General features: G+C 47.4%; 1 protein-coding gene across 1 annotated transcript in view; it reads right to left on the bottom strand.

The window, feature by feature from the left end:
• Nucleotides 1-896: 896 nt before the first annotated feature.
• Nucleotides 897-19,311, bottom strand: part of Cdc45 (cell division cycle 45) — a 37,954-nt gene continuing 19,539 nt past the window's right edge. The window contains exons 10-19 of the mRNA XM_028854172.2: nucleotides 19,002-19,121; nucleotides 17,913-18,044; nucleotides 17,602-17,700; nucleotides 16,337-16,498; nucleotides 9,486-9,624; nucleotides 9,325-9,408; nucleotides 5,098-5,216; nucleotides 4,840-4,916; nucleotides 2,340-2,405; nucleotides 897-1,031 (exon numbers count right to left, since the gene is read on the bottom strand). Coding sequence (XP_028710005.1) covers nucleotides 2,341-2,405; nucleotides 4,840-4,916; nucleotides 5,098-5,216; nucleotides 9,325-9,408; nucleotides 9,486-9,624; nucleotides 16,337-16,498; nucleotides 17,602-17,700; nucleotides 17,913-18,044; nucleotides 19,002-19,121 — 997 coding nt within the window. The 3' untranslated portion in view covers nucleotides 897-1,031; nucleotide 2,340. The remainder of the gene's footprint in view (nucleotides 1,032-2,339; nucleotides 2,406-4,839; nucleotides 4,917-5,097; nucleotides 5,217-9,324; nucleotides 9,409-9,485; nucleotides 9,625-16,336; nucleotides 16,499-17,601; nucleotides 17,701-17,912; nucleotides 18,045-19,001; nucleotides 19,122-19,311) is intronic.

Below are 19,311 nucleotides of genomic sequence, written 5' to 3'. Positions count from 1 at the left end.
AGCATCCTGGGTATTTGGGACCCCCCTTCTAGGTCACTTTGTGGGCTTCTCACGACTGACTTAAAATTACCACCAGTACTTGGAATAGAGGGCGATGGCTTAGGCTACCTAGTGAGATCCTGTCTCAAAAATCAAAACTGAAAAAAAGTTGAGAAACCTGCCTAAACAACTCCCCCTTCTAGGTCTGTGTGCCGTGCTGAGCTCGGATGCCCAAGTGGGTATCTCTTCCTACCATGTCTGCTCCTCCAGTACTTACGTCCCTAGGAAGTAACCAGTCCTTCTTCACCTTCCAGCCTCTCCAGGGACAAGGACAATGGCACTACCATTCTAAGAAGCGCCTGTTGCAGTTAAGGTGTCAGGGGCCAGAGGTTCCTCTATGTTGAAACGTTCTGTGGGTGGGTGTGAGCGATGCTGAGAGAAGCCTGGAACAGTGTTTCCATTCAGGCACTACTCAGCAGTTAGGCCTCCTTGACTTGAGGCCTTCCCCCATACTTCCCCATTTGCAAAGCAGTGTGACCCTGCATGCTGACCCTGCATGCCTGCAGGGACCACTGGAGCACCTTGAATGGTAGGGAAGCTGAAGGCCATGGTGAAGGGGTGGCGACCACAGTGATACAGCTACAGTCTGGCAGGCAGAGTCCGGTCCTTCCTGGCATTACCGGGCAGCGGCCATCGCAGGTACTGGTTGTGAAGATACTTGGTACTGAAGCCAGCCCAGCCTCTGCCTATTGCCATCAGGAGGCCAGGAGAGCAGGTGGGGCAGACCTTGTCCCAGGGGCTGAGTAGAGAGTCTCTGTATCTGGCATGGAGAATGGCAGCACACAGGAACAATGTTACCCTGGGTCCCAAGAAGGCTCAGAGTACTTCTAAATACTGACTAAGATCTTAGGAACAAATGGGATGGAACCACAAACAAACACTTTACTTTATTAAAAACCACATAGTCCCACACTTCAAATGTATCTTGCAATCTAATAGATGCCAGGTGATATAAATAAGGAAAAGGAGGTCACTTCTGGAGAAATCAAATTCTGGAAGAAAAAAAAAAAGGTTTCACACAATTCATCCTTTCTCCCCATGCATCAAACAGACTGAACAAGGCCTTCCAGGATCTGCTTTGAGTAGCTTCCACAGTAGGGTGAAGGTGAGTGTGGAGCGGAAGGCCACCCAGATCACTGTCCTCCCACATCCCTACAGCGTCTCAACTGTCCCCATGAAAGTACCCAGACCTTCTCACCTGACAGTCCTTGCCTGGCCACTTATCCTGCCAGGGCAGCTTCACGGCTCGACAAGGGCCCCTCCCTTGCCTGGCCAGTCTCCACTGCTCCCCCCATCATGTAGCAGCACCCTCCCCTTCCCTGCCATTACGCCCCTGCTGGACGGCCACACACACGGCAGTGCTGTGGACACAGTGCAGGAGGGAGGTCCGCCTCCGGTCAGCCCTGGCACACGCCGCTCCCCACAAGTCAGTACACACTTGCCACCCGTGGGCCAAGGATGCTGTTGGCTCTTTTTTGGAGTCAGACTGATTATTTACACAGCCAAGGTCACTGCTGATTACCTGCAAGTGTGACCAAGGATTCCCTGGTCCAGTCTGGACACCTTCCTTACTACGGCCCTGAATGTTCAGGCTACCCTGACTGAATGGAGTCCCCGAGACCCATTCTGGTCCCCTACAGCTCAGAGTTTAACAAGGATAGGGCAGTTCCTGTGTCAGAGCCTCGGAAAGGCCGCCTGACCAAACAGAGGCTGAGGAGGTTACACAGGCACAGCAGAAATCCCTACTTCCTTTTTCCCGTGTGGTCCTTCAAATAGAAGGATCATGTGGAAGAACAGCGAGGGCTTCACTAGGGAGGTGTTCTGGGCCACACACATGCAGCAGGCCCCTCAGGATAGCTGTCCACAGCTGAAGGCTCATGCGGAGCCAACATTCTGTGACCTGCAGCTGGGTAGTTGTCAACAGCTTCCTTTCTTATCAAAGAGAAGAACAGCCCAGAGTGCCACTTCTGTGGGCTCCAGCCCAGGGCTTGTGGCTATGGCTGTAAGAAACTTTGGGTGGCCCCTGGGGCTAGCACTGGCTAATCTGTGTGTCACACATGATGCTCAGCCCCATGGTGTGGGCATTCGAGAAAATTTAGGGTTTTCTGGGGGTCAAAGGTGCTTAATGAAATTAAGCTTTCTCAGAAGTGCTCCATTGTGGCCCTGCTGGATTCTTAGGGCAGACATTCCTGGGAAAAATCTGCAAACCCTGCTCTGATCTGGAACACAAGTAAAGCCTCTGTGGAGGGAGACAAAGCAGGAGCGGGGCTGGGGGCCAAGGACTGCCCACCCTGGCTTACCCTAGGACAGCAGAGACACGAGAGCATCCAGGAACTTGCTCCGGTCCTCAGCTTTCAGCTCAATTACTGAAGTAATGAAAGGAAAACATCTTGTGAGTGGGAGGAGTGAGGAACGAGGCCGAGCACATGAACTCCCCTCCTCCCTGAGGCCGACAACCCTCCATCGCATTCCACACTGCAGGCTCCCGCCAGGCTGGAACGCTCTGCAGTATTTGAGTTCATCTTTTCCCACTGTACTCCCACTTAAGATCTGCTGGCTGCACTGTGGAGAGGCCAGAGCCTTGTCCTGCAAGGACTCCCAGGGCATACAAGGGTCAACAATGTCAGCCAGCCGACGGACACAAGGCATGTGACGCCTCTGACAGACTTGGACAGGGATTGGCACAAATGCCTGTCCCCACAGTGATGCAGGCCACGCCGGCCCTGCTCTGTCCTGTGCTTCAGCTTCCGTGTCCGCTCCCGGAGAGGACACGCAGGCTCGGGGTCACGTGGGACGCTCCATGTTGCTGGCCAACTCCCCAGGAGTGCAAAGCCTTTCCTACCAGGCAGGTACTGACCACAGCCACTTCCACACCCCCTACCTCTGGCTCTCCAACCCTCAGGGGAAGCGAGGCATCTTCTAGCCCAAACCCTCCCTGTGTAATAAAGGTGGGCTGTGGTCACAGGCAGGAAACAGGAGCTGTTGTTCAAGGGGGACCAACTCCACAGGCCACAGCTACAGCTGCCTGGCATAAAGAAACCTACCCGAGACAGTGTAGGAACCTGAACACAGGCTAGTGTTATGGAATCAGAGCGTGGTAATTTCTGAGAGATTCAGATAAAATACTGAGGTAGCGAGGTAGTAGTGGCACACACCTTTAATCCCAGCACTTGGGAGGCAGAGGCAGATCTCTGTGAGTCTGAGGACAGCCTGGTCTACATAGTGAGTTCTAGGACAGCCAGTTACATTAGAGAGACCTTGTCTCAAAACAAACAAACAAACAAACAAAAACAACAAACCCAAACCTAAAAACAGAGAGGTGTGATAGAGTGAGCTGTGTTCCCCAAGTTCCTTTGTGGAAACCCCAACTTCCAGTATCAGAATACGACACCTGGAGACAGGACCTTCAAAGAAGTAAATAAGGTACTCAGGGTGGGTCCTAACCCAGCATGAGTTGTGTCCTTCTGAGATCAGGCACAGACACACACAGAGGGGTTTAAGAAAGAAGACAGCCTCATAGCCAAGGACAGAGGCCATCAGCCACTCTGACACCCTGACTTCAGGTGTCAGGCTTGGCACTGGCAGGAATTTTGTCGCCCAGTGAAGCAGTGACAGTAGTGTGTGGCTAAGCTGAATCTGCCTTACTCTAGAATGTGTCAACAAGGGGCTAGAGAGAGGGCTGGCTCGGCAGTTGAGAGCATTTGCTGCACTTGCAGAGGGGCCGGGCATGCAGGCAAAACACCCATAAACATGAAGAGGTGGCTTAGTGGGTAAGAGCACTGACTGCTCTTCCAGAGGACCCAGGTTCAAGTCCCAGCACCACATGGCAGCTCACAACTGTCTCTAACTCCAAGGCTACCTGGAGAAACCCTGTCTTGAAAAACCAAAATAAAATAAAAAATTGTCAACAAGAAGATAGGGCTAGGTGTGGTGGCGCACCCCTTTAATCTCAGCACTTGGCAGGCAGAGGCAGGAGGGTCTGTGTGAGTTTGAGGCAGCCTTGTCTACACAGTGGGACTGTCTTAAAAACAAGATAAGCTAGGCACAGTGGTGCACGGCTTTAATTTCAGCACTCAAGAGGCAGGGGCAGGAGCAGGTGGATCTCTGAGTTCAAGGCTAGCCTTGTCTATGTAGTAAGCTCCAGGACAGCCAGAGCCATGCAGAGAAAGCCTGCCTCACAAAACAAAACAAAACAAAACAAAAACAAACAACAAAAACCAAGACAACAAACCAGCCGACCAAACCTATGAAAGACATGATGGCCATGCTTGCAATCTCGGCACTTGGAAGGCCGAGGCAGGAAATTATGAGACCCAAGGCCAGCTTAGACTATGTAACAAGCCAAACTATGTCCTGTGCTGCGACGTGGTGAAGCTGTCACTGGGCTCTTCATTCTCTAAGTCACACAGTAAATGTGATGAGTGTCAAACTGTCTCGCAGGTACAGAGCTACAGCCTCAGGCAGGGCTCTTCATGCTGCCAACCTTGGGTTGCCACAGACTGCTGTTTCCTTGTCCACACGACAGAAACTGGCCCGACCAGTGAGGCTTGGGCTCGAGGGTCACACAGCTTGCCCTTCAGGGGCGGGAAACGATTTGCAGGGGAGGGCAGTAAGGCTGCATCCAGACTTATAGCTTCCAAGCCAGAGTTCTGTGGATGCTGACAACTTTGCCTGGGGCTGTTTTGGTAGGACAAGGGGCTGGCTGCTGGTTAGGTACCTTCCTTACCAGCTTGCCTAATTCCAGGGCCAGTGCTGGCCTGGAAGGTGTGAGGGCAGAAGTGCGGCCATGGGCAGACTCACCTGAGAGGTCAAAGTGGTTGTGTAGAGTCCGAGAGCTGGTGCTTTCTGCTGCCTTCTCAAATGCTCGACCAAAAAAGCTATAGGTACAGGACAGACATGTTGGGAGACAGACCACAGACAACAGACCCTTCCAACCATGTCCCTGTGATAGACACCAAAGGGCAGATGGCATCCAGGCTCGGCAGAGCTGGTGTGCCAATGTGCCGACACGCCCAGGCCTTCAGCCTTGCTGTCCCAGAGCAAGCAGCAGCTACTCACTTCTTTCTGTCTGAGCTGTCAGTCTCTGGGGGGATGCCCACCACGGTCACCGTGCCCTGCTCTATGCTCAGGGGGGCAGCCATCACCAAGGGCAGCAGCTTGCAGCGTCGATTCTTTGTCTACAGAGACAGGGGCACTCTCAGCACTGCAGAACGGAGCACACTGCTCAGCACCTAGAAACTGATAGCATCAGGCTAGCCCCTAAGGCCTACAGGGGTGTAGTCACCAGGGATGCTAGAATTCCAACTTGATATTTGGCTCTTAGCCTCCCAGTTATCTGCTGGCCCAACCCTCTTAGCACCCTAGCTAGGCCTTGCTTTCCTCCAGTCACCTCCTCCAGGTCTCTAGGAACACCTCCCAACGCCCCTGGCTCGTCTGTTCTCCTTCCTCAGTGCTTCCTGTTGGAAACTCATCCATGCATTCACGTCTCCTGGGTCCCTCCTGCACACAGTTAGGGTGGAGGTGGTGAGGTCTCCCTCAGTGACACACCTACAGCTCTCACAACACCATCCAGGTGACCACCTAAGTGGTCACGCAGTAGTTTATGCAGGACTGAGGTGAGACCCGAGATGTGAACCGGGTCAGCTGGCGGGTGTTTAGCAATGTCTGATAACTGACTAGACCCCTTCTACAGGTGAGGAAGCAGAGGCACAGAGGTCAGACACTCTTTCTCGAAACTGATACATGAGGCTGAGATGTGAAGGAAGCCAACAGGACTGCAAAGCTCTTGTTTGGTCTGGTTCATCTTTTGACACTAATCATTCCTAGGAGGTAAAGGGATCGGTTCAGGACTTCTGTGGACACCCAAATCCAATAATGTCCTGTGGTGGTAATCTAATTGTACTGAAATATTATTTTGATTGTATGTTAATAAATAAAGTTGTCCGGGGGTCAGAGCTATTAGAGCCATAGCAAGAGTGTGGCGGTGGTGGCACACGCCTTTAATCCCATAAGATCTCTGTGTGTTCAGGGTCAGAGCTATTAGAGCCATAGCAAGAGTGTGGCGATGGTGGCACACGCCTTTAATCCCATAAGATTTCTGTGTGTTCAGGGATACAGCCAGCATTGGAGACATATGCCTTTAAGACCTAGGGGGCTGTACATTCAGACAGTGACGAGGCAGTCATGTGTTTGGGTTTACAACCAATGAGAAGGCAGAACAACATACTATAAAAAAAACAAGCCGACAGGAAGTAGGTCCTTTTTCGAGAAGCTGGGACAGCAGGAGGAAGGGTGAGATTTTAGCTCTGAGCTCTGACCTCTCGGCTTTCTCTTTTACATTGTTTCTGTGTTTCTTATTTAATAAGACGGTTGGTTACAAGTTATTGTCAAGGGTTAGGAAAAAGGCTAAGCAAAGGAGATTAGATTTAAGGTTCTTGTTTAAAAAAAAAAAAAAAAAAAAAGAAAGAAAGAAAGAAAAGAAAAAGACAATTACTAGTTTTAAATACTTTACATTGGATTGAATTGTTTTATATTGTATACAAATTTGAAACTGATATTGTTAGAAAATGCTATATGTATATTTCTAATTGTATTTATTCCATCCATTTAACAATGTAATGCAAATTTCTGATCCTTGAATGTTATTATTATCAACTATTAGGATATAAAGAAATGAAAGCTAGTAGTTAGACATTATCATAGAACTTGTAGTCAGATTAGATATGTTTTAAAAATTAAGCAGAGATGTTTTAGACAGGTCATCTTCAAACCCTTCAGAGATCTACAGAATATGGCATTTAAAATGTTTTAATAACTTAGAAAATTTTTCTTTTTTGAGACATGTCAGCTCCTGGCAGTACTAATCTACTTCAGAGAAAATATGGGCATTGAAGAAACTGCATATGGAGTCAACTTTCCTTGTGGCAAAAGTTAGCCACTGGACAACAAAGTATCCTTGAATCAACAGGACAAAATGGACAGACAGAACACTAAACAAGGGACTACTGATTCTTGCCAAAACAAGTGTGGTTATGGCTTTATCAAAAGGCATCTTCTGAGGCCAGGACAATATGGCCCCATCCCTGAAGTGGCCTTTGCATCCGGAAAAGGTACAGTGCCCTTTTCTTCGAAGGCAGCTTAACAGGCAGAGGGCCGATGGATTCTGTTGTACAATGGAACAGCAGCTGAAAGCTCATGCCTCTCAAAAGTAGACTGGCATTTAATAGAGGGATGTGGAGAAGAAGGGGATGCTGAGATGAAGCCATATATACACAGCCAAGAAGAATGGACAGCTGAATTAAAAAACTGTCAACCATTTCCAGAATTTAAAATCCTGAATCATGACAGGACACTAGTGGAATTCAGGTGTTTCTGGTACGTGGACTGCTCTCACCCAATGTGAGGTTGAACTGTTGACCTTGTATACATCCTACTTCACAAATGAGTCTGTCAGATACACTAAGCCTATAGGCTGAAGATGATGCCCCAACACTGCAGAGAAACCTCAGGTGACTGCCCAGGCAGCTGGCTGTTTCTGTCAACTCACAAAATTTTTTGGAAGTTGCTTGCATGCACTTCCTGTTTTTATTTTTGTTAGCTAATATTATTCCCTTCTTGGGTCTCTGAGGGAGTTGAAGATTAGTTAGTTATGATTGAAGATTAGTTAGTTATAGTTGAAAATTAATTAGGATAGAAAGTGCATTAGATACATCTTGGATTTTCCAAAGTAGGATAGATAATGGAATTATTTTCTCTGATTTGTCAAATACCTGTTTAGGTATTTATTACTTGTATATATTGTATATAGTTATTGTACTTTTGTATATAGTTTTTCTTTTGTTAGTTATAACCTTTTGCTTTTTTTCTTTTTATTAAAATAGAAAAGGGGAAATGTGGTGGTAATCTAATTGTACTGAAATATTATTTTGATTGTATGTTAATAAATAAAGTTGTCCGGGGGTCAGAGCTATTAGAGCCATAGCAAGAGTGTGGCGGTGGTGGCACACGCCTTTAATCCATAAGATCTCTGTGTGTTCAGGGTCAGAGCTATTAGAGCCATAGCAAGAGTGTGGCGATGGTGGCACACGCCTTTAATCCCATAAGATTTCTGTGTGTTCAGGGATACAGCCAGCATTGGAGACATATGCCTTTAAGACCTAGGGGGCTGTACATTCAGACAGTGACGAGGCAGTCATGTGTTTGGGTTTACAACCAATGAGAAGGCAGAACAACATACTATAAAAAAAACAAGCCGACAGGAAGTAGGTCCTTTTTCGAGAAGCTGGGACAGCAGGAGGAAGGGTGAGATTTTAGCTCTGAGCTCTGACCTCTCGGCTTTCTCTTTTACATTGTTTCTGTGTTTCTTATTTAATAAGACGGTTGGTTACATCAATAATGTCCTCTTATGAAAACACTGTATAATCTATGTATGCCCTGCATACACTGTCATCATCTCTAGACCACTTAGACCTCCCAGCACAATGCCTCCACATCACTTCACTTACATGAAGTCAGTGCACAAACACAAGTTCTGTTTCTTACAAGTTTCTCAAAAAACTCTTTTCAGGGCTGGGGATCAGATATACTGACAGGGCCTCACATATACTAGGGAGATTCCACCATTGAGCTATTTCCCCAATCTTCACAAGAGAGTTGGATCAAAGACTGGTGAGTCTGAGGAGGCAGAGCCCCCGGGGACAGTGCTCGGTATCTTCAGAACATCAACATCACTGTTTTACTGGCTGACTTGCAGTGTGAGTAATTCTCCTCATAACCTTCATCCTGATGCAGAGAGAGCCTGACAGCTGAAGTCACCAGGAGCTGCCCTTTGTGCTTCCCTACCTAGAAATCCTCTATTAGTTGGCTTAGGACTTGTCTAAAACCAACTGAGTTAGGATGTGTTCTAATTAAGGTACTGCGCCACAAATCTACACAGAGACATTATTCAAACCTTTGTTGGGAAGCAAGTCTATATGACTAACCCCATCTTTTCCTGCTCTGCCACAGATGAATATAAATTCCAGTCACATGGCTTTCGAGGTGTCCCTCCCTATTAGCTGAATGACATGAATAGTGAGTGAGAATATCAGAGTTTGTAGGAAACTGGAAGGTTCCTAGAGGTTAGCTAAGTTAAAATATGGTTAAAATAAAGAGTATGTCCAGTCTCTGCGACTGGTGAATAGCAGGTAAGCCCGGGCCATCATCTAACACTTTGCTTGGCACATTTATCTGCCCTCTTGGACCCACGCCATTGCCGCCTCCTCCCCACTCCATCCAGCTCCTCACCGAATACACAAAGGACTTGAGCAGATGTCTGCTGAGCAGACTCAAGGATGCTGGCTTGGAGAACAGTGTAACATCGGGAGTGCCCTGGAAGGGAAGAGACGGTCAGAGGAATTCATGAGGGTGAGGTGAGGCCTGGCACTGCATGGGTAGGGAAGCCTAACCTCCATGAGGGAGCAGTAGAGAAAAGGGCCCTGGGAGGTGACGAGGTTGGTGCAGAGGCAGCTGGCGATGGTCTGCTGGGTGGCTTGGAGGTGCTTCTTGGCGAGCTCCAGACCGAGGTACAGCTTGTCCAGGTTACTCCTGAAACAGGGCAGACAGTGGCCTTACACGCTGCTTGTTGAGTGCTACTGCTGAAATGCCAAGTCATGAATAAAGAGCCTGATTCCTGGTTCAGGACGGGGTTAGGGATAAGAATTTATCTCCTCAGCCAGGTGCTGGTTGCACAGGCCTTTAATCCCAGTACTCAGAGGGAAAGGCAGGAGAATCTCTGAGTTCGAGACCAGCCTGATCTACAGAGTTGAGTTCCAGGACAGCCAAGGCTATATAGAGAAACCCTGTCTCGAAAATAAAAATTATCTTCTCTCCCTCTTGAGTTCCCCTTCACATGAGAGGTAGGAACAAAAATATTATAAACAGTGATGGAGTAAGAGATTCGAGACTCGGGATCAAAAGAAGAAAGACTAATGGGCGTGCTGGTACACATTTGTAACCCCAGCATTCAGGAAAACTGTGACTCTGAGGCCAGCCTGGGCGACCAAGCAGCGTGGGAATCTAAAGATCCCATAAGGAGGACTCAAGAAGGTATCTGGAGGGCTCTACTAGAGCAGGCTTAGTCACGCAAAGAGGAAGCATCAAGATTCCCCACACCCACCCAACAGGTGGACTCTTATTCTTTCCCCTTCTGAATATTTTAAATGAGCCCTTTGGGAAAGCAGGGCTGGCCTTCAAGCAAAGCCTCTATGCCCAACAAGTTGTGCCCAAACACCCAGGGCTCAGCCAAGATTCCACAGCTTCCTTCCTAAATACAAAACATACCAGACATCTGAGAAACACTTAGAAAGTGCTCCCGAAGGAAGCAGACGTTAGAGAACAGATGACAGGTAAAATGACTCCATTGTCCCGAGAGGTCCGGGTGACCATAACACTCCTTAACAAGAACAGGACACCATGAAGAAAGGTCAGAGACCAGACAGTGTTGGCAGAAGCGAACACTTTGGAAAGAAATAAAACATTTAGTCAAATGCCAGAGGACAAAGTTAGGAAAAGCTACCTCAAAATCCACAGTGAAACAAATCATGGGAACACAAAGCAAAAGCATAAAGCAGGACGTTCCGGGAAGACAGAAACAAGACTAAGTAGCTCTGATGCTGGAGGGTAAAGAACGGTCAGAAGCAGCTGCGGAACTGCAGCGACTTGTCTGCAGACGGAGTACAGTGGGGAGACAAGCTAGAACAGATCCTGCAAGCATCTGTTAGTGGGGCGTTGTAACGAAACAGCAATCAAAACGGGTGTTGATGACCCATACAGCAGCCTCGGCACTTGGGAGGCTGAGGCAGGAGGATCGTAAACTTGAGAGCAGCCAGAGATAGATACAGAAAAATGAAACACAGGAAACTACCGTCAATGAAACCCAAGCTCATTTGAGGGTGGAAAAGGGCGCTGTGACAGAGGGGATGCAGGGTGCCTACGACACACGCTCCTTCTCTGAGGTGGTCTGAGAACTGTGCTGTAGGAACACACAACTGTGGTGACACAGGCAGCCGGCCTCGCAGCTGCAGGTTCAAGCCAGGGTAGGACAATGGTGCAGGTTCTCCTGGAAAGAGGGACTGTGAGATGACATGCGGGGCTCAGTTGGAAGTGCTTACCACTTGAACTGCACCCCCAGCACCCTTGTGGAAAGGCAGCTACAGTGGGCATGTGCCTATGACTCTAGCACTGAGGAGGCGGAGGCAATGGGTCCCTGGGGCTTGTGTGGCCAGCTGGCTGAACTGGTGAGCTCCAGGTTCAGTCTGTCTCAAAATCCAGGGTGGAGAAGTGTGTGTGTGTGTGTGTGTGTGTGTGTGTGTGTGTGTGTGTGTGTGACACAGACAGGAAATGGACCTGAAGAAAGGAAGCAATTAAATTAAATCTTCAAACGGGAGCTGGAGAATTGGCTCATTGGTTACGAGTACCGTCTGCTCTTGCAGAGAACCTGAGTTTGACTCCTAGCATCTACATGGTGGCTCACAGCTGTGCATAAGTCAGTTCTAGGGGATCTTACACTCTCTTCTGACCTTCAAAGGCACCAGGCATGCATGTAGTGCTCATACAGATACGCAGCAAAGCATTCATACATGATAAAATAAAAAATTTAAAAACTAGAGAAAATATACCAAACCAAACAACAAAACAGAGCAACTAAAAGCAGACATTAAGGTTCTAAACTTTCAAGAAAACAAAAGAAGGGACCCCAAGATATAAGAAAAGTGACATCAATCTGTCACACAGCCACCATCACTGTGGGTGCTTGGAGTCAAGCAATGAAAACTCCAGGCAACTGGATGTTAGGTACCAAAACATTTATGAGAGGAGTTCTGCCCTGTTCAACGGCACATACGAGGGGAGTTTTGTCCTGTTCAACGGCACATAAGAGAACCTGATAAAGACCGAGAGCTGGAGCAGTGTAGCTCCAAGAGTCTACCCAGAGCTCTGTCTCCATCGCCCTCACAGAGAAGAACCTGCTCACAGTGGGACAAGAGAGCAGGAGAGGTCAGTAAGAAAATGAAAGAGGGGGGCTGAGAGTGTGCTCAGGAAGCACACGTAAGTGTGTGCATGCCCCTCGGTGTAACCCCAGTATGAAAAACAAGAGGAAAGGCACAGACAGACAGACAGCCCACCCTGGGATCTCACTGTGGTCTTGGAGGACTGACCTGCACAATCAAGCAAGGAAACTCATCATGAGAAATCCAGACGGCAAAGGAAGCACAGCCAGTGCCGTTTGCAGACCACGTGATCCTTCCCATCCAAAACTTAAGAGAGGCGACAAAAAATGTCAGACCAATGAGTTCAACAAGGCTGCAGGCACAGGCGTTGTAGAATATTAAGGTGCGTTACTTTTGTTTATGCTGCATTTGTTTAACTCTGTGAAGCTGCTACTTCGCCTGTCTAAAACACCTGATGGTCTAATAAAGAACTGAATGGTTGGCTGGGCGGTGGTGGCGCACGCCTTTAATCCCAGCACTCGGGAGGCAGAGGCAGGCGGATCTCTGTGAGTTTGAGGCCAGCCTGGTCTCCAAAGCGAGTTCCAGGAAAGGCGCAAAGATAAACAGAGAAACCCTGTTTCGAAAAAACAAAAAAAAAAAAAAAAAAAAAAAAGAACTGAATGGCCAGTACTGAGGCACGTGAGAGAAATAGGCAGGGCTGGCAGGCAGGGAGGATAACAAAGGAGAAATCTGGGGTGAAAGAAAAAATAGCCCGAGAAGGAGGAGGACTCCAGGGGCCAGCCACCAGCTACATAGCAAGCCATGGAATAAGATTTACAGAAGTAAGAAAAAGGGAAAAGCCCAGAGACAAAAAGCAGATGGGATAATTTAAGTTAAGGAAAGCTAGCAAGAAACAAGCCAGGCTGAGGGCAGGCATTTATAATTAAGAATAAGCCTCCATGTGTATTTATTTAGGAGCTAGGTGGCAGGCTCCCTAAGAGATAAAACAACAACAGGGTACATGATAAAAACACAAAACTGCTTGTATCTCTATGTAGCAGCAATGAGAAAATAAAAAATGAGATTGAGAAAAATCCAAATATTTATGTCGGAATTAACAAAGAAGGGGCTGGTGAGATGACTCAGGAGGTAAAGGTGCTTGCTGCACCAACCTGGCAACCTGAACTTGATCACCAGAACCGGAGGATGAGAACAGACCCCACAAAGTTGTCTTCTAATCTCCACACACGTCTCCACCCCATCATACATGTGTGTGTTTGCATACACACAATGATATTTTATAAATTTTTAACAAAGTAAGTGTAAAGTTTATACTCCGTTAATCAGGCAACATTCAGCCACGTGAAGCAGTGCATGCCTGTAACCCAAGTGCTTGGGAGGCAGAGTCAGATGGACTAGAAATTCAAGGAAATCCTTGGACACACATCAAGTTCAAGGCCTGGGCTTCTTATGCTCCACAAACTGACTGATCTACAGATTGAAAACAGGAATGGAAAATAGCAATGGAAAAATTCTTCAGGGACCGTTGAGCTGCTAATCCCAAGATTAAGTTCAAGTTACCTAGAACAGCAAAAATAATCCTTGAAAAAAAAAAAAAGAAAATCGGAAGAGTCATGTTTTCTAGCTTCAAACTTGCTACAAAGCTACAGTAATCAAAACAATGTGGCGCTGAATAAGGTTAAGATTTAGATGGATGGAGGAAAACCAACAGTCTAAAATACGTCTTAATGCTTATGGCCAACTGATTCTTACTTAATACAAGTGTTAAAATAATTCAATGGCAGGAAAAAAAAAAGTTTGCTTTTTTTGTTTGTTTGTTTGTTTAAAAAAAAAAACAAAAAACAAATAGACCCAGGAAAAGTAGGTATCCACATTAATAAAAATAAAGTTGGAAGTCAGTGAGATGGCTTAGTGAGAAAAGTCTGATGACCTGAGTTCAATCCTGGAACCCATATGGTGGAAGGAAAGAACCTGCAAGCTGCCCTCTGACCTCAGGCACACATACTGTGGCACCCATGTGCACACACAATAAATAAATGTAGGAATAAAGTTTTAAAAAGAATGAAGTTGCTGTATGTGTTCTTGTACTAACTACAAAAACTAAACTTCGAAGAGTTATACATCCAGTGTAAGAGCTAAAACTATAATGTACTTAGCAGAAAAACTACGTAAAATTGTTGTGATTTGGATTCAGCAACGGTTTCTTAAGAACGACCCAAAGCACAAAAAGGGAAATGAGATGCTCTGGACCCATTAAAATCAGCACCTAACTTACAAATGGGAGATCTGAAGAGACAGCACTTCAAACAAGCTGCACAAATGGCCCATCAGCACAGGGAAGGATGCTCTACATCATTACCTTAGTGAGATACAAACCAAAAGCACAAGCTACCACTTCGTACTTCAAACACGACTACAAATGTTGGTAAAGACAGGGAAAAACAGCATCCCTCATACACTGCTGGTGGGAACTGGAGCAGCTGCTATGGAAGATAGCCTGGCAGTTCCTCAGAAGGTCAAACCAAGACCACACATATAACCCACAATTCCACTCCAGCAGAAGACATGAAAGCACGGCCACACAAACTTCTACATGATTATGGAAGATCGTCAGAAGGTAGGAAAACCCATGTCCATCAGTTAGTGAAATGGTACATGAAATGTGATATATTCATCCAGTGGAATACGATTTACAATGAAGAAAAGTGCTTATTGCTAAAGCATAGACATTATAACTACACTAAGTGAAAGAGGCCAGATGCAAAACCCACTGCACATAGTTCCTACAATCTGCAGAAGCAGTTGTTCAGGGATAGGAGGGCTGGGCGGTGTTGGCTAAGGGGTGCAGAGCTTCTTCTGAGGCAAGAAGCTTGAAAACTGCACAGTGCTGGCTGTTGTACATGCTTTTCTTTGGGGTGTGCTGTATATGTGTTTTGCTTTTTTAGGATAGGGTATCACGATATTGCCCAAACTGGCTATTTTTCAACTTTTGAGGCTCCTGCCTCCACCTTCTGAGTACCGGGATTATAGGTAGGCACCATTACTAATGGTTGCATCATATATTTTAAATGAGAAAATGTCTGACAGCACAAGAACTATATCTTAATAAAATTATTTATTTAGAGAAGGGGGTGGGGGAGAAGAACTGGGGAAACCCAGAAGGCAAGGTCCTACATAAACAGCAGTTCTATTAAATTAGAAAAGCAACATGAACAAGCCTTTTTGTAAAAACCTATAGAATTAAATTCAAATATTTATATGACTAAAGTATTATAGTCTGGACCCCATGAAGTCATTATTAAAAACAGACAAACATCAAGCTGAACTGGGTGGTACACTTTTAACCCCAGAACTTGGGAGGCTGAAACAAGTGAGTATCTGAGACTTTGAGGCCAGTCTGGTCTATATAGTTAGTTCCAGGCCAACCTGGGCTACACAGTGAGATTCTCAAAACAAACAGGCAAGCAAGCAAACAAAAATAAACAAATAACAAAATGAGAAGCAGGGTGACATCACCTTTGACACACTAGTGTTCCAGAAAGTCACAACTCCAATACTGGAATGTCCTACTTCATGATACATTAAAATACAAAAGGAGAATTAGAAATAAAAGAATTGAAAAATGAAGAATTAGAAGAAAAACAAGAATGAATAACAATGTCTTAGCAGAGTCAGAAGGCAGAAGAAAAAGACAATGACAAAGGGAATGGAAAGGACTCAAGGATGCTGGGGATGGTGTGCACATCACCAACCCTAGGACTCAAGGATGCTGGGGATGGTGTGCACATCACCAACCCTAGGACCCAAGGATGCTGGGGATGGTGTGCACATCACCAACCCTAGGACCCAAGGATGCTGGGGATGGTGTGCACATCACCAACCCTAGGACCCAAGGATGCTGGGGATGGTGTGCACATCACCAACCCTAGGACTCGAGGAAGCTGGGGATGGTGTGCACATCACCAACCCTAGGACTCAAGGATGCTGGGGATGGTGTGCATATCACCAATCCCAGCACTTGGGGGGTTAGGGCAAAAGGATCATGAATTTGAAGGCAGCCTGGGCTAAGCATTAAATGTGAGGCCAGCCTGAGCTACAGATTATAAGTTCAGCCTAGTCTACAAATGAGTTCTAAGTTCTTATTTCAAGAAGAAGGGAACACTGGGGCAGGGCCAGCAGCTTAGCAACAGCTAACTCTCTGTAGCTGCTATGGAACAGCCGTTCTCATGCCCAGGGCATCCTTGTGATTGGTCTCCCTGTGCAGTGTGAAACTGAGGCCATGGGGTGGCTGCCTGGATCACACCCATTACCTGGAGAGGCTATCGAGAGCCTGGATGAAGTGGTCTGTCCCCGAGCCATCCTTCTCGGGACTCTCCATCAGAGACATGGTGGCAAAGACCACATCGCTGGCCAGGAATTTATGCTTGAACCCAAAATGAATGCTGAAAGTCTGCACACGCATGTCCTTCATCCTGTCAAGGGAGGAAGTAATGTGGCTGTCACTCTCGACTTGTGAGAAAGCTCTTATGCCCAGACTAGACTAACAGACACCCTAAAGTTCCTCATAGGTCCCCAAGAACGCTCAGTGTGACCAGTGCTTGGAGGATGAGGCAGACTAAAGCACCCAGGCCCTGCAGCCCTGACCTCAGTTGCTTGGCTGGCCTAGGGATGAGCAGGACATACCCATCAGGCCTGAGGTATGGGCAGGATTCTCGTCTATGCCCTAATATTAGCTGGCTGGGCAAGAGCACCCGGGGAACAGGGCCTCAGTGGTGCCTGAAGACCTGGTAGGACACACCATATCTGTACCTGGTCCTGGTGTCTTATTTCTGATTCCAGTATGTCTGTCTACATCACAGTACCAGTATTTAAAGACACTAAACATGCCAGGTGTGGTGGTGCACACTAATCTTAGCACTCAAGAGGCAGAGACAGGTAGATCTCTGTGAGTTCAAGTTCAGCCTAGTCTACAAATGAGTTCTAAGTTCTAAGATATATAGGACTATGTGGAAAGAAAGAAAGGAAGAAAGAAAGAAAGGAAGGAAGAAGGAAGGAAGGAAGGAAGGAAGGAAGGAAGGAAGGAAGAAAAGAGAGAGAGAAAGGAAGGAAGGAAGAAAGAAAGAGAAAGAAAGAAAAGCTTTAAACATTATGGGCAGTTTAAGAAAGTGCATTTTAGTTTTTTTTTTTTAAATCATTTTTGTAAACTTACTATGTGTGTCTATGTGTACATATGCCCAAAGAGCCAGAAGAGGATAGAGGATCCCCTGCAGCTGGAGTTACAGTTGTGAGCTGCCATGAAGGTGCTGTGCTAGGAATTGATCCTGGGTCCTCTGAAGAGCAGTGCTCTAACCACTGAGCCACCTCTCCAGCTCCACAGAATGCATTCTTAACTGCTGAACCATCTTTTCGGAACAGGAGGGTGCATTTTAATCCAAGGAGAACTCAGGATTTCAGAAACAGTCAAATTTGAGTCAGTTATAGTAGTTTGTACATCCTTGGGGTTAGTTCTTACTTTGGCATCAGTATGGTTAAAGCAGCTCTGTCTTTAGGGGGAGTAATCCAGATAAGCACTTACCCAAATTTATTTGCAGATTCTTCAATCATTTCCCGCAAATTCTCCTTCAAGGAGACGTCCATGGACTGAAACTTCTGTTTCACTTGCTTCAGGGGAAGCCTGGAGGGAGCAAGCTGTGTGAGTGAGACCTCAGATACCGACAGCAGGGAGACAGGCTTGCCCTGGGGCCACTGTGCGTGCCCACAGGGATGTCCTGACAAGTGCATTCAGACCCCAGCTAGGACATGGAGGAGGAACTGTACTTTATGTCCAAGTAAGTCACAACAGGGTGGGGACAGGGTAGGAGGCCACAGGCCAGGGCAGTCACTCACCCCATGTCTGCAAGGAATTCCTGGAGTCGCTTCTGCCCGTGTACGGACCAGAGCTTGAACCTGGCTGCGGTGTAGCTGGTGTTGTACAGGCTTTCATGGAGGGACCAGTGCTGATACAGTGCCAGGCGGAGGCTGGGTCCCAGGTCAAGGAGCACAAGCGGTGTCCACTGCCCCCTACCTGCACGGAGCTATCAGTGGCCTCTCCTTGGGTTGGTATGGACCCACCCAGAATTCTTAATGGACAGCCGGGTTGGTGGGACCCTTTTGTTGGGGCCTATCTGCACATCTATGTTGGGGGCAGCAGACCCCAGAGCTCTCTGACTCATTCAGGGAGCATCTGAAATTGAACCGTTTCCTCCCTGTGCACCATGCGCCATTTTTTCTCTGTGACAGACCAAGATGCAGAGCTCGAGTCAGCCGCTATGGTCAGAGCCCCATATACCATGAGAAGCAGAGTAAGCAGCTCAGGTTACTATTTCTGTTGCCCCTGGTCTGCCTAGCCCAGCCTAAGCCTTTTTTGTTTGTTTGTTTGTTTTTTGTTTTTCGAGACAGGGTTTCTCTGTATAGTTTTGGTGCCTGTCCTGGGTCTCACTCTGTAGCCCAGGCTGGCCTTGAACTCACAGAGATCCGCCTGGCTCTGCCTCCCGAGTGCTGGGATTAAAGGTGTGCACCACCACCGCCTGGCTACCCTCCCTATTCTTAAAGCCCTTCTTCCATCGTTCTTGAACTTGCCCTTCACCACTTTCAGCCTGAGTACACCTGGTCCCCACCAGAGGCCTCTCCTCTACAGGGATCAGGTTAACCGCAGTCTTGCTGGCGCCTTACCACTGCTCCACTGGCTACCTGGTGTACCTACCTCTCTCCTCTCTCCTTGTCAGTGCCCCTCCTTCCCAACTCCTGGGGCCCAGGGACTGCTGTCCACTTTGCGTCAGCTCTCAGCATGACCTCCCACATGACCCAGACACGGTCTGTGACCAGCAAATACACCATGAACACACTGCCCATAGGAGGACAGAGGCAGCTCCATCACCACAGCGATGGAGCAGAGAGCATCTGCCTAAACCCCAAGGCACTAAGCTGCAAAGATACTCATACTCAAAAGAGATCCGGGTGCAGTCTACAGAGAGCATGTTCTCTTCCGCCTCATTTCGGTGGTTATGCCGGGACACGTGACGCTGCAGGATGCCAACATCAGTCACATACTTCATTCTAGAAGAAAGCATGGCAGGCTGAACCAGCTCCTTCCCCAACTCAGGGAACTCTCCACCAAGCATATTTGTTCCTGAATGACAACTGAGGAAGCTTGTTTAGGTATGAACTAGCCAGCCAGGGATTGATAACAGAGAGCAGGGCAGGGTGGCCTCTGGCCAGGCTACATCCCATCTTTAGGTATTGGAAC

The sequence above is a fragment of the Peromyscus leucopus genome, chromosome 12 (assembly GCF_004664715.2).
Source record: "Peromyscus leucopus breed LL Stock chromosome 12, UCI_PerLeu_2.1, whole genome shotgun sequence".
NCBI lineage: Eukaryota > Metazoa > Chordata > Mammalia > Rodentia > Cricetidae > Peromyscus > Peromyscus leucopus.
The sequence above is the reverse complement of the archived record's forward strand: the minus strand, read 5'-3'. Positions and strand labels throughout refer to the sequence as shown.